The 12,824-nt window shown below is 42.2% G+C and overlaps 1 protein-coding gene across 1 annotated transcript in view; it reads left to right on the forward strand.

The window, feature by feature from the left end:
• Positions 1–12,824, forward strand: part of TBC1D5 (TBC1 domain family member 5) — a 475,870-nt gene that overhangs the window by 142,436 nt on the left and 320,610 nt on the right. The window contains exon 3 of the mRNA XM_090046588.1: positions 10,479–10,578. Coding sequence (XP_089902714.1) covers positions 10,573–10,578 — 6 coding nt within the window. The 5' untranslated portion in view covers positions 10,479–10,572. The remainder of the gene's footprint in view (positions 1–10,478; positions 10,579–12,824) is intronic.

Below are 12,824 nucleotides of genomic sequence, written 5' to 3' on the forward strand. Positions count from 1 at the left end.
AAACCAGTTTCTGATTGCTTAAACTGGTTTATGTATAATATCTGTCCCTAGCCTAAGTGTCAATGAAGCAGATCAGGTATGCCAGGACACATCACAGCACAGCTAATCCTGCTCCAAAGATGACATCTGCTCATAGCCTAATTGTTTATGTATACAACTATGGAATCCAGATCTGTCATAAAGGCATCAAGTTCTTCTGCCAGTTAATTTTTTGCAAGTAAACTGGGATGAAGCTCTATTAGTATCAGTTGTGCTTGCCCAAACTCAAAAATAAAATGTTTTGGTGTTGGACGCAAATAGTTTGAGAATGTGTGTTTGCTTTGAGAGAAGTGGGGGGGGGGAGGGCATACCAAGTATTCAGAACAGATGCACCCCAAATCACTTCAGGTACCACATGCCTTATCTAGGAACAGAGCCTTCCTGTCTGATACAGTAGAAGCAATGCAGATTGAATTAATGCAGTACTTTTGGGGGTTTGGCTTTTTGCAAATGCTCTGTGGGAATGTATATTTAGTGTTAAGGACAAGGGAGGTACCAGTCCTATCTGCAGGTGAGCATTACCATGATGACATGGTAAGCATCTATGAAAATGGAAGTAGGAGTCCAAGCAATTCTGTATCATAGCTAGGTAACTGACCCAGAAGGTATCTGGTACACCTTCTGCTGTGTAGTTTATCTAACCTGAATGACCCCAGGAAGTTAAGCTAGAAGAGCTGACATTTTCCAGGAAGCTTGATCCATAAGCTTCTCCAGCTATAAGGGGTATTGGGACCATCCCAATACCCGGTGTACCCTTGACCTGTGAGCCTGGGTCAGCATGACCGGCTTGGCGTGAGGAGGGATTTATGACCAGACAGGTGGGTGTTAACGGTGAACAGGAGTCAGATGATTTAAAGCGTATTGGTTATACAGAAAGTTTATTTTACTTACGCTACTGATGTAGTGCAGCGTAGGCAGAGGAGTTGATTTATTCAGTTACAGCATGTAGATATCATGTTACCCAGCATTTACAGGGTGGGTAATAGACTTGCTTGTTACAGATTCCGAGCGATTCACACAAGCTGTTGCGGTCTGCAGATTACCGAGAGCTCTTGATAAGAAAGGTAACGAGAGAGATAGTCGAGCCGGCAAGGACGGAGTTACGCCAAGATAAGGATTGGAGGCGGGGAGATGTTTGTAAGAGGCCAATTTACAAACTGTGTCTCCTGGGTGTGTGTGTGGAGAGTTCTCCGCTTTGGGCGGAAGTTCTTTCAAAGTTATTGTGACCAATTACTACACGCCAGGCATGAATAATTAACAGGTTGGCACTCGTGCTCTCTTTGTTCAAGTTTCAGGAAAAGGGGGGTTATTTTTTGCTTGAGTGGTACTGGTCCTGTTTGGTCACAGGAGAGCAAGCATAGCACATTATTTAATTTTACAACTTCATTAAAGTGAGCTAATCTCATTACCATAGGTACGGTATTTTTTTATGTCATAGTGCTTGAGTTGTATACAATCCAAGGTTAGCTTCTCTCTTGTATGGGAGCTCAGGTGATTTGAAATGAGGCACAGACAGGGGTGTGTGCATGCAGCACTGTTAATACAGAGGGATAGACTACAATTGCAGAGTTTGTTGTGTTAGCCTCTGACCTTTTGCCATCAGCATCTGAAATCAAAGACTTTGATCTTTGACAACCTTCGGACCCATAAGACATGAAAAGGGATTTGGCCATAATGCTTCAGCCTTGTGGGCTCCCAAAGTCAGTGTAGTGGACATGAAAGACTTAGTTTCTTCTTTTTATATCCAGAATGAAATTTCCTGAAAATGAGTGAGCAATATGCTTAGCCATGTTTGGAATGTGGTCTCAGAAGTATATACTATGGTCTTGGTAAGTTATATCATGAGTTATATCAGATTCTGAAACAAAAGAAAATTTGGATGTCTCCTGGTTGATTTAAGTTATTGCCTGGTTCTCAGTTTTTATTTTTCTGCCCCATAACTGAAGGAGTAGGAATGAGGTTATGTTAGGGGCCAAACTGAAGGAGTTGGAACAAGGTTATGTATACTGGGGCCAGATTATATTTAATATAGAGGCAAGCTCTGAAAATTCAGCCCTGATGTAACAAATTGGAATGCAAACCCCTGGTATATCAGTCTATAGCAGAAGCTATGGTGACCAAATGCCATAGAGCAGTGATTTTTGAACTGTGTCCATGGACTCCTGGGGTTCTACAGACTGTCCAAGGGGTTTCTGAATCAAAAGCATGGGAATACCTACACTTCCAATTCAGAGAGGTCTGCATCTCCAATTGAAATTTTTTAGGGGTCCACAAATGAAAAAAGGCTGAAAACCACTGCCATAGAGTTGCAGTACCTTACTGAAGGGTGATTTTTTTTTTTAAAAACACAGCTTGCCATGCTGCCATTCCTGATGCTTGTTGTGACTGGTATCAGTTGGTGAGGATTGGGATTTTTGTGGCTATGCAAAACTATCGGAAAAAATGAATCCATATACTCATCTCCTAAACGGTTCTGTTTTTCCTACTGATAACTCTGCTTATCAGTAGTGAAGTGTCTTGCTATCTAGAGAATGGTCAAGGTCACAGTGGAGCCTCTGGCATCAAAAGGAATCTGAGACGATTGGAGAGCTGGCAAAATCTGAAACTGATCACACGAATACTTATAAATAGGTATTCCTGGAGACAGTGGGCAAGTGGAGTGGAAATCGGCTTCCTTTTTATGGTCAGTTTCAAGAATGTGCTGAAGTTCTCAAAGGTCATGCTGTTTTTTAAAGCAACGCATATAAACATGCCCATATTGTTTAAATTGAAACTCAAAATCTTGACTGAACTGGCAGAATATGGACTTAATGCGTTTTACCAGCAAGTTCCCACCTTCTCACCAACTTGATGTTGGCCAGCCAAACCAAAGTATCCATAGGGAAAATGTCCTATTTGGAACTAAAATAATGACCTGGTTGTTGTTGTCATGGTCATCCATAATAATTTTTTCATCATCATAGGAGTGTTACTATCTGAGTTTTTAGGAGGAGCATCTAAGATGCATCTGAAATTTTAAGCATAAATTTTGGAAGGGTCTAGTTAATTACTATAGTTACTCTTTTTACGTCTTGCATTTTTCCTTTAAGTATTCTCAAATTCTCCATAGCTGATATTGGACCCACAAAACTTAGTCTGGGAATCCTAAATCTATCCTTAAAAATGCTCAAAGCGGCTGAATTTTGCCAATGCTTTGTTTTAAAGAATAAGATGGAGAGCTTGAAGAGCTTCTCCCTTTTTCTTCTGGCTTTTGTTCTGTGCTCTTGGATTAAATAGATCCCCTTTCTTGGTGAAACAACTGCTTTTCACATTACAGCATAGGAAAGCTGCAAGTTGACTTATTTCTTGCAGTCATGTAGTTTCATTTATCTAAGGTCTTTGGCTCTTCCTGTAAATGCACAACAGTTGTTTTGGTGGTGTTTCTTCATTTTGGAGAACTTCCTTTTAAGTGAATGGCAGACACTTTGTTATAGATTGCAAGACATAAATTGCTGGGCTACTGCTCAAGTAGATGGAATAGGTGCAACAGTAGCAGATTTCATCTGTGGCTATACACTGTATGTGAGTGTATTATCTCCTTAAGGTATAACTGCTGTAATTCAAAGGGGTTTGTGTGCAGCCCACATAGACATGTCTACGCTTGCTTTAAGTGAACAGACTGGGTACCAGTAGTTGTACACCTGTGTTTGTGGATAGGCATTATATTTTTGCTGGGAGAAACCCCTTTCTCCTGGCACAGAAAGCTAGTGTACATGCATGCAAATGTTTTTATTTGGAGAAAAAACTGGCTCTTTGAAACAATGAGAGCACTTTCAACTAAGATGTTTTCTCTCCTGAGAAGAGATCTTATGCCAGCTTGACTGGCTGTATACATCTCTTGGGGCCCCCTCTACATGTTACATGTATTACACAATTACTAGGTTAATTGTGCAATTCATTTAGACTGACTACATGTGCAAATAAACTATCATGCCATAGAACTAGAAAATGCAGATTCATTTTTATAGCTGGTTTCTATCCAGCTTTAATTTGCACATGTAGCATAATTATGCCCGTGGGGTGCCCAGGTGATGGTTTTTCCAGCTACCAGGGTGTACCATGCACTGTGGTGGCTGGGAGTCCTGTAGCTGAAGACATTTCCATTCGCAGCAGAGCACAGTGGGGTGCCACGCCTGGGAGTCCTGTCAGCTGGTGAGACTCCCATCCATGGCAGAGCCTCATGGGTGAAGGTGGGATTCTCATCAGTTATAGCCTTCCATCTGTGCAGGAGGAGCCCAGGATCATAGTGCTGTGTTTTCCCTACACTGGCAGTGAGGCATGGTAGGATCTGATGCTGTGTGGCATGGTAGGAGGCATTAGATCCTATCATGTGTTTTACCTGAATGTCTAGGCTAAGTACAGACAGTGAAAAAGCCCGAGACTGAATTGATTTCAATCTTTGCAAGTTAGTTTAAGCTACATAGATTGATCTGATAAGTAAGTGAACAGATATTCACTTTTGATTCTGGAAATGCAGCCACATGCCTACAGTGGCCCAGGCTAGAAGCTGCGGGGTATTAGAGCACACCTCTCTGCTTGGCTGGAGCAGACCACTTCGGCCAAGGCTAGCTCGCCTACCCTGTGATGAGGGGGTTGCTGGGGAGGTGCAAAGCATCCTGGGATGCTGGGGAACTATGAGTTAACTTGAATCTGGAGGGGATTTGCGACAGAACTTCAATAAACTGATTTAGGTTAAATCAGTTAAATCTGATACTACATCTATCCAGGTTTATCTTAAACCAGTTTCAGTCACTTTTCAAGCTGTTTATATGCACTAAACTTCTGTTGTGTTACGCATTTGAAACAGTTTCCAAACACTTGTGTAATTGCAGTCCATAGCCCTAGAGGGGCCCTCAGTATTTCACAGACCTCTTCTCTTCCTCCTCCTCCTCTCCAAGGAGGGAGGAGAGCACTGGCTTCCAGTAGCACACCTGGAAATTAACTGTCAGGGAGAGCTGAGGGGATCCTACTGCCATGGCTTGAACAATGTTCAGTCTGTAGCAGTGATTTACTATCCTCCTGCCTGCTCAAAGGGAAAGGGGCAGAGGCAGCGTGGCTTTACCTGGCCCAGGTATTCTGCAGTTTGCATGGGGCAGGGGTTAAGTGAGCACCTTTTCAAAAGGGAAGGGTGGGACACATGCCTACTGCCGCCTCCTTTCTCCACCCCCCCCCAGCCACCAGCAGCACAGCTGGAAATAAGCTGAGCTGAGCAGCCTGGAAGTGGTTGTGGACTGCCCATTGTGGGCTTGGGGCTCCCCTTCCTGCCGTATTTCCCCCAGGAGCCCTGTGCCGGCTGCACACCCCCTCCTGCCCAGTAGTAGCAGGGGGCACAACTCTGCACTGCAACCCCCACTGCTGCCATGTGGGTAGGGTGCACCTTGCTGTGGCAGCACAACCAGTGTGGGATCCCTGGGGGGAAGGCATCAGGGTGGGGAGCCCTGATCCCCCACCCTGCGCACAGATCTGGGGGGCATGTACCCCCCCATGCTCCTTGCCCCTGGATGAGCCTCCTGTGGCCCCATCCCACTCCAAGCCCTGGCCCCATGAATCGCCCTGACTGGGCAGTGCCCCCAGCCCCTGCCACACTCCCTCCCTCCCTGTGGGGACCTTGATCTGCTCCCCCTCCCACCCCATATATTTACCTTTTGGGAGCTGCTCTCCATGATGCCTGGTTGTATCCTCAGCCATGTACATGTGTGTAGGCACACACATGCACGTGGTGCCCCCTGCATCCTGCTCCCAGCAGCCCCTTGTAGGCTGCAATGCTGCCAGCTTGCAAGAGGAAACCAGCTGCTTCCCGTGGATCCCTGCATGATACTGCGAATCTGAGACAAATGCTGTTCCAGAGTCATGCAGCCTGGGACCGGGACTAGAGGCTCTCATTCTGGGACTGTCCCAGCCAGTTAGGGAGGGATGGTCACCTAAGGCAGAGGGCATTCCTTTACAGCTTGACTTATCCCAAGACTAGTCCAGCTGTGCTGCCTCAGCCTCTCTTCCTTTGTATAGAACTAGACTGTACTAGTTTCCCTCATTCCTGCCACCCCTATAGGACAAGGGGCTATCTTTAGCAATTACTGCTTTTCAACAGTTGCTACCTACTCATTGATGGCCTGCCCCTTCTTCCACAGGGAAGACTGTCAATCACTGTCCTCTCCTAGGAGACTCCAGGAGCAGTCCTCTAGCTTCCTTTAGCAGAAGAGCTCACCTTGAAGCATCTATGTAGCTCCCTAGCCAGAGGCCTGTGTGCTTGTACCCGACTTATTTTTCCACTACTAAGAAATTCTTAGTATGAATTTCACAGAAACTTAGCACTAGACCTGAACTCATAACCTGTCCACAGCCTGTGAGAATACGGGCATCAGCTATCGAGCATTTGCTCAGGGTCCTTTGCGGTTATGGCTATACTGCTACTTGGTATTCAGACTAGGTAGCTTAATGCTGCTAAGTCTGAGCTGCAACACACATCTGTATATAAGGGAAGACACTGGTTTATAAGAAACATTTTTTATATACTGTGATACCAGCAAGGACTGGGCCAACAAAAGAAAGGTAGTTAGTACCATACCTTTCTGTTTAAAATTTGAGATGTTTCAGAACGCAAGTCACTAAATTCTCCAATACATAACTTATGAAGGAGTAACATTTTTATTCTCCCTTCTGTTCCTTGCTTAGTTTAATCTTATTATGTTATCACAAATTACCTTCTCTGAGCTTTTGGGGACAGAACTATCCCTACCTATATGTGTTTTTACAGTACCTAATACACTGGGGGCTGTTACTGACTGAATGCTTCTTGGCATTACTGAAGCTAATTAATCCTCATTATACATAAAAGTAGTCTATATACCAGTGTGTTTTATTTTCTAAACAGCTGAGTGAAACACGGATAGAAACGAGCTATTTAGAATCCATAGGCTATATTTTCCACACGGTTTTAATAAATACTGTAGGACAAATCTCGAAGTATTTTTGTAGATTTAGTAAAATAGAAAAGCTAATAGGTAAGCAATAGGATACCAGTTCCACTTGTTTCATTCTAGGAAATTTAAATTAAGTGCTTAGACATTGTGTAAGTTAGGAGGTAACTTATTTTCAGTACAGTAGCTGGGTGACGCTGAAGTTACAGTAAGCAATAGCATCATAAATTTCCATTTATTGACTTCATAAATTCATAGACTGTAAGGCTGGAAGTGATCTTGGAAGATCATTGGGTCCAGCCCCCCCTGCACTAGGCAGGAAAGACAGTTGGGGTCAGGTGACCCCAGCGAGGTGACTGTCTAGTCTCCTTTTAAAGATTTCCAGGGTTTCTGCAAAAGAAAACAAACATACAAACCTGCCGTTAATTTTTTAGTGCAATGGGGGATGGCAGCAAAATCCACAACATTTGAGTAGAGAACTCATTTTACACTGTTGTCCCAGGCAGGGAACTCTGATCTCAAAAATGAAAGGCACATACTTTAATGCTCTAACTATTAAAGTATCTTGAATAGTATAAATACTGCACTTTCCTACATCTAGGACAGTGTTAATAGAGGGAAGGGGTTAAAAAGGCATAAAATTAGATGAAATGTAAATTTCTATGATATATTGAAATTATAACAGTCAGCCTGTCAGCCCTGCCATATGGGAGACATAATTTTGCTACCATGCATATCAGGAGCTAAAAGTGCTGTGCAGACCATGTGCTCAGCTCCTACAGAAAAGGGAATATTTTGTCTTACTTGAGTAGCCCACTCACTAGTTTAAGAGGTGACATGTATGGATGCTGAATATATGGTAACTGCAGTACTGGTCCTGTGGTATGAGAAGTAAGTGGGAAATGTAAAAAAGGGTTTATGAGTGACAGGAGATCATTTGGAGTGGAGAAGAATTCGATAAAAGTTTTAAAAATATATAAATTTAAAAATAGCTTATTATATCACTACAGATGATTTTAAATGATAATTGTAGATACTACATACTAACACTACACATTTCCTCATATCTTGGGCTAACTTAGAATAAAATATAACATCTCCTTGTATCAATTACTGTATACTAGTTAAGATCCCTACTGTTTTTGTTTTGTTTTGCTTCCTAAAGCCCCCTGCTGCTGTTGATTACACCTAGATCTGCTACTGATTGGAACTGTTAAAAGGCAAAGATAGCTTGGATGGTTGCTGAATCATTTAATTGTAGAACTAATAAGATGTTTTCTCTGGGACCTAACGGAACGGATGATATTAATAAATGTGTGTAAACTGTCCATGAAAATTCTCATTGCCTTTTCATATTTTTATAGGTGTGAATCTAGTACTTTCGAGCTCAATGTGGCACATCAGGTGCAAGTTTCTTTTTTAAACACTACTGCTGAGTATAGTTGAAAGGAAGTGGGAGGGAGAAAAATCCAAGAGAAAACACAGCAGAGGTTTTGCTTTCTCTGAATTTTTAACATTTTAAAATTGTGTTTAAATGTACTTGTAAGAAAATAGTGACAAATAGATAAATATATAACAAAATATCTTCAGTGGAATGTAAAGGTTGTGATGTTCTTAGTAGTGCCTTTCTTTCTCTTAGTTTTTTTTTTGTGAAGATAATTCAAGAATTAGAAGAGTGCTAGCTAAAATTCTTCTCTCGTATATTCAAAACCAAAACACTTTTCCAATGTTTGCTAGACTATTTAAGCTGAAAACTTTAAAATCCACTCTGCTTTCCACCAGTGAAATTGATGTATTTTTTCCCATTTTCTTATTTTTAATCTGTTTTCTTCCTGGGTTTCATGAACAAGTACAATGCAATGAATTGGCTAGCACTAAAAAATAATCACAGTTGTAGTGAACTGCTCTCTGTTAAGCTGTGTTTTAACTGGGCAGAACCTAGATCAGCCTGACACATTCAGGTTTCCATAATAATTGAAACTTTTTTTATTTGTAGGTATTGGAATAAGGTTTCCATTACAAACACCCATGCAGAATACTCCTTTGTACCTCTCACGGCATAAGAAGAACATGTTTTTAGCTTACTGATTAACAGTTCACATTTCAAATTCTTTTCATTTTTTTTTCAGTTTTTAATGGCATATACAGATCTATCTCAGGGTTTTTCTTCTTCACTTTCAGTCTATGTGAAATTCTATAGTGCTGCATAAATGTACGAATGCTTACAGGAATAAATATAGTTGTTGAATAGTGTCTTTAAATAATTTAATGTTGTATATACTAAGACCCTAATCTTCATAAGCTCTTCTTAAGGTGTCTCTCAAACTTGCCACGGTCCAAATGCAGCATGCGACAGACCTAAAACTAAGGACTATGTAAAATTATTTGTTCTTCAGGAAACTCTTTAAATTCTGAGAAATGTAATCCTTCCTTTAATCTTCAGACTGTGTGTGTGTGTGCGCACACGTTTAGCAAAACAGTGATGGGATGCCCGATTTTGTGTGGAATGTTTTCATCACACTGGAGATCACTTGTTTCAAGTATAAGCTGGAGTGGTGGCACTCAGTAGTAGGATCAATGTTTCTTTTTGAGGTAACTGAAATGGATAGCTTTGAGGTCAAGCATCTAAAAGAGCTTGTTCCTTTGTAGATTCTTACTAGTCGAGTCAGTCTTTGGCACGACATCCTATTTCTCTGTAATTTCATTTTCTGTAACTTCTTCCTCATTTCTAGTACTCTGGAGTCATTCTTAGTTATATTTTTGCATTTTTGTATGATCAAAAGTGAATTTCACATGTTTCTTTAATCACTTCGCGTAATCAGGATTCAGGCTATCTGTTTGGTCAGGATATTTAGAAGGCACAGGAGTAGATGCATACCATATTTACCAGGATCCATGATGACTGAGTTTATACATTTATTATCATTTTCTGTGTATCAAATCTAATTATTAGAGGGTCATCTTAAATTTGTCTCCCCCACCACTGCATTGGGGAAAGCAATGCCAGTGGGGGCAGGTGTTGGAGGAGTCAAGCAGCTTGATTCCTGTCCCTTGCCCTCACACTTTGCTTCCTGCCATGTCCCATTGCCCCCCCCCCCCTTAACCCTTCTATTGCTTACCTGTGCTCTGGATCCATCCTTGCTTTGGCTCCAGAGGGACTCTTGCCCCACTCTGGAGCACAGAGTACATGTTTGCCCAAGCTCAGTCTGATAGCAGCAGCAATGTTAGCAGCAGCTGTAGTCCAGGGTCCAGCCTGCTGCTCTATCAGCAGAAGGACTTGTAGGGCAGGATAGGTCCAGAACCTGAGCCACAGCAGCTCCCCCCCCCCCCACACCTCCCCAACCCTTGAATGCAAGACGCAAGGCTTTTTCCCATGTTAAATGGGGTAAAACTCATCTTGGATTTGAGTAAATATGGTATATTAAAACAAAAAGAATGACACCATGAAGTAAGGAAAATAGCAACTGATCTGTCCATTTCCAGGATTTCACTGAGCAGTTGATATTGGAAGGGGTGAAGGATCATGCACCTGACTTGAACTGCAGGGGAAAAATACTGAAAAGTTCCAGTCCTCTGAATGAAGGTAATTCTAGTTTTGCTTCAAAATAGCTTAGGCTGTAGAAATTCCTGTGTTTCCACTGTATTCATATTGCTTGAATCCTTGTTTATAGGAACATTCCTCTGTTCTCTTGGAATAATCAGTGTGCCTAAAAATTCCAGGAGGGTTGTGCCATTTCTAGTTCTTTCTGAAAGGCAATTTGATCAGGTAGTCATGGAGTGTTAGTTCCCACAGGATGGTGGAATGAAGGCAGACTAGAATAATCAAAAAGCTACAGTGGCTATGGAAACAACATGGTACTAACAGGCTTCAGCTGCTGTTTCTTTTTCTGAGTGCTTCCCATTTGGATCAAGAACTCAAAAGAATGCAAACAACTGATTGCAAAAAGATAGTATATGATCAGTAAAGCTTTTTCCTTTGTGGCATACAGGAAAGATGCAGTTTTCTCAATTTGCAATTTAAGCCTCATCTAAGCAATCACTTAGTATAGTTCTGTTTACATTTTCTTTCTTCTATATAATAAGCTTTAAAAAATGAGCCCTCTTCCTTTTTAGAAGAATGAAGTTACACACAGAGGTACTTTAGTCCCTAGGCTTAGCCCTTCCAACACCAAGTATCTCAAGTCCCTTTAATCATGTTTAGCTATTAAGTCTGTTCCCACTGAGCCTCCTGCATCATTGCACACCAGCTCAAAGTTGCAACCAGATTGCAAAATGCATGTAGAGCATAAAAATTTTTACTCATAGAATTCTTTGTTCAATTAAAACCACATGTTGTGAGGAAGATGTAAGAATATTTTCCCCGGGGGGGGGGGGGGAGGGAGAGGTGAGGATTGTTTGCCCAAATCTAGAACACCTTGGAGTTCAAACTATATGACTTCTGAAGAGGAGGGAGAATAGGGCACCAAAAACACCACAATGGCTGCTGTGTGACCGTACAAGAAGCCCAAAAGTGAATTGATTCAGTCTTTACAGGTTTGTCTAAACTGCATAGGTTGAACCAACAAGCAAGTGAACAGACATTCACTTTCGATTTCTGAAATTTCATAGACATTAGGGCTGGAATGGACCTTGGAATATTATTGAGTCCAGCCCCCTCATCGAGTCCAGCCACATGCCTGCATTGGCTCATGCCATAAACTAGGTGCAGGGATGGGGGCTCTAGAGTATGCCTCCCTGCTCAGCTGGAGCAAACAGTTTGGGCCAAAGCTAACCTGCCCACCCTGCTGGGGGGGGAGGGGTGAGGAGAGGGTGTTTACAGGGGAGGTACAAAGCAGCATGGGATACTGGGGGGACTATGAGTTAACTTTAAATCTGGAGGGGATCTGGCACAGAAGTTCAGTAAACTGATATAACCTAAATCAGTTATGGCTGATACTACAGGTTTCTCTGAAATCTGATTTTGGCCATTTTGAAAGTAGTTTATCTGAAATGAACTTCTGGGCTACATAGAGACAGTCAAAAAGCCCAAGGCTGAATCAGTTCAGTTTTTGCAGGTTAGTTTAAAATGTGCAGACTAAATTGAAACAGAAGTGAACAGATATTTACCTTTGATTCAGGAAATGCAGCTGCATGCCTGCAGTAGCTCAGGCCAGAAACCAGGGGGCACTAGAACTCAGCTCTCTGGCTATGTGTTTTGGTTTCTCTTCCTGCCACTCCCAAGGTCTCTGGGATTTGCAGTCCTGAATTACAGCTGCAGGACTCTGCAGGGGTGCTCGTCACTTCTTCCTGCTTCCAGGTGCCTCTGGGATTTGTAGTCCACAGCTGCAGCCAGCAGTAAGCTTGAGTGGGGGAAGGAAGGGGTGTTTTAATCCTCCTCCCTGGCCCCAGACCCCAGCTGGGTTTTGACTGGGGGCAGTGGGGGGGAAGTCCCCCAAGCAGTATACTGAGCTGCATCCCCAGCTGGACTTGCCGCTGCCCCCCACCCCCCAGCTCCCAAACACTAAGATTCTTCTTAGTGCTGCTATGTATGGGTTCAAGTCTGTCAGAAAAAGTAAATTACATTAAAAATGAACTTGTGTGTTTTAATAATGTTAATTTCATATAGAGCTTGCTTAAAGAAAAAGAATCCCCTCTCCCCCCTTCAGCTAAAATGATGCCTCAATTGAAAGCGCAGTGCCAGTTAAACTATAGAGGTGATATTTTACCTAAAGTAGTAAAGTACTTGTTCATTTTTTGCCTTTTATCCCTCTAGTTAAATGTTAGACTGAAGCAAAAGTGTTACAAGTCAGACATGTTATTCTAACAGCATTGAGGTGCTAGGGAAAAACA

This window comes from Crocodylus siamensis, chromosome 5 (genome assembly GCF_052110815.1).
Source record: "Crocodylus siamensis isolate JL-2025a chromosome 5, ASM5211081v1, whole genome shotgun sequence".
Lineage (NCBI taxonomy): Eukaryota > Metazoa > Chordata > Crocodylia > Crocodylidae > Crocodylus > Crocodylus siamensis.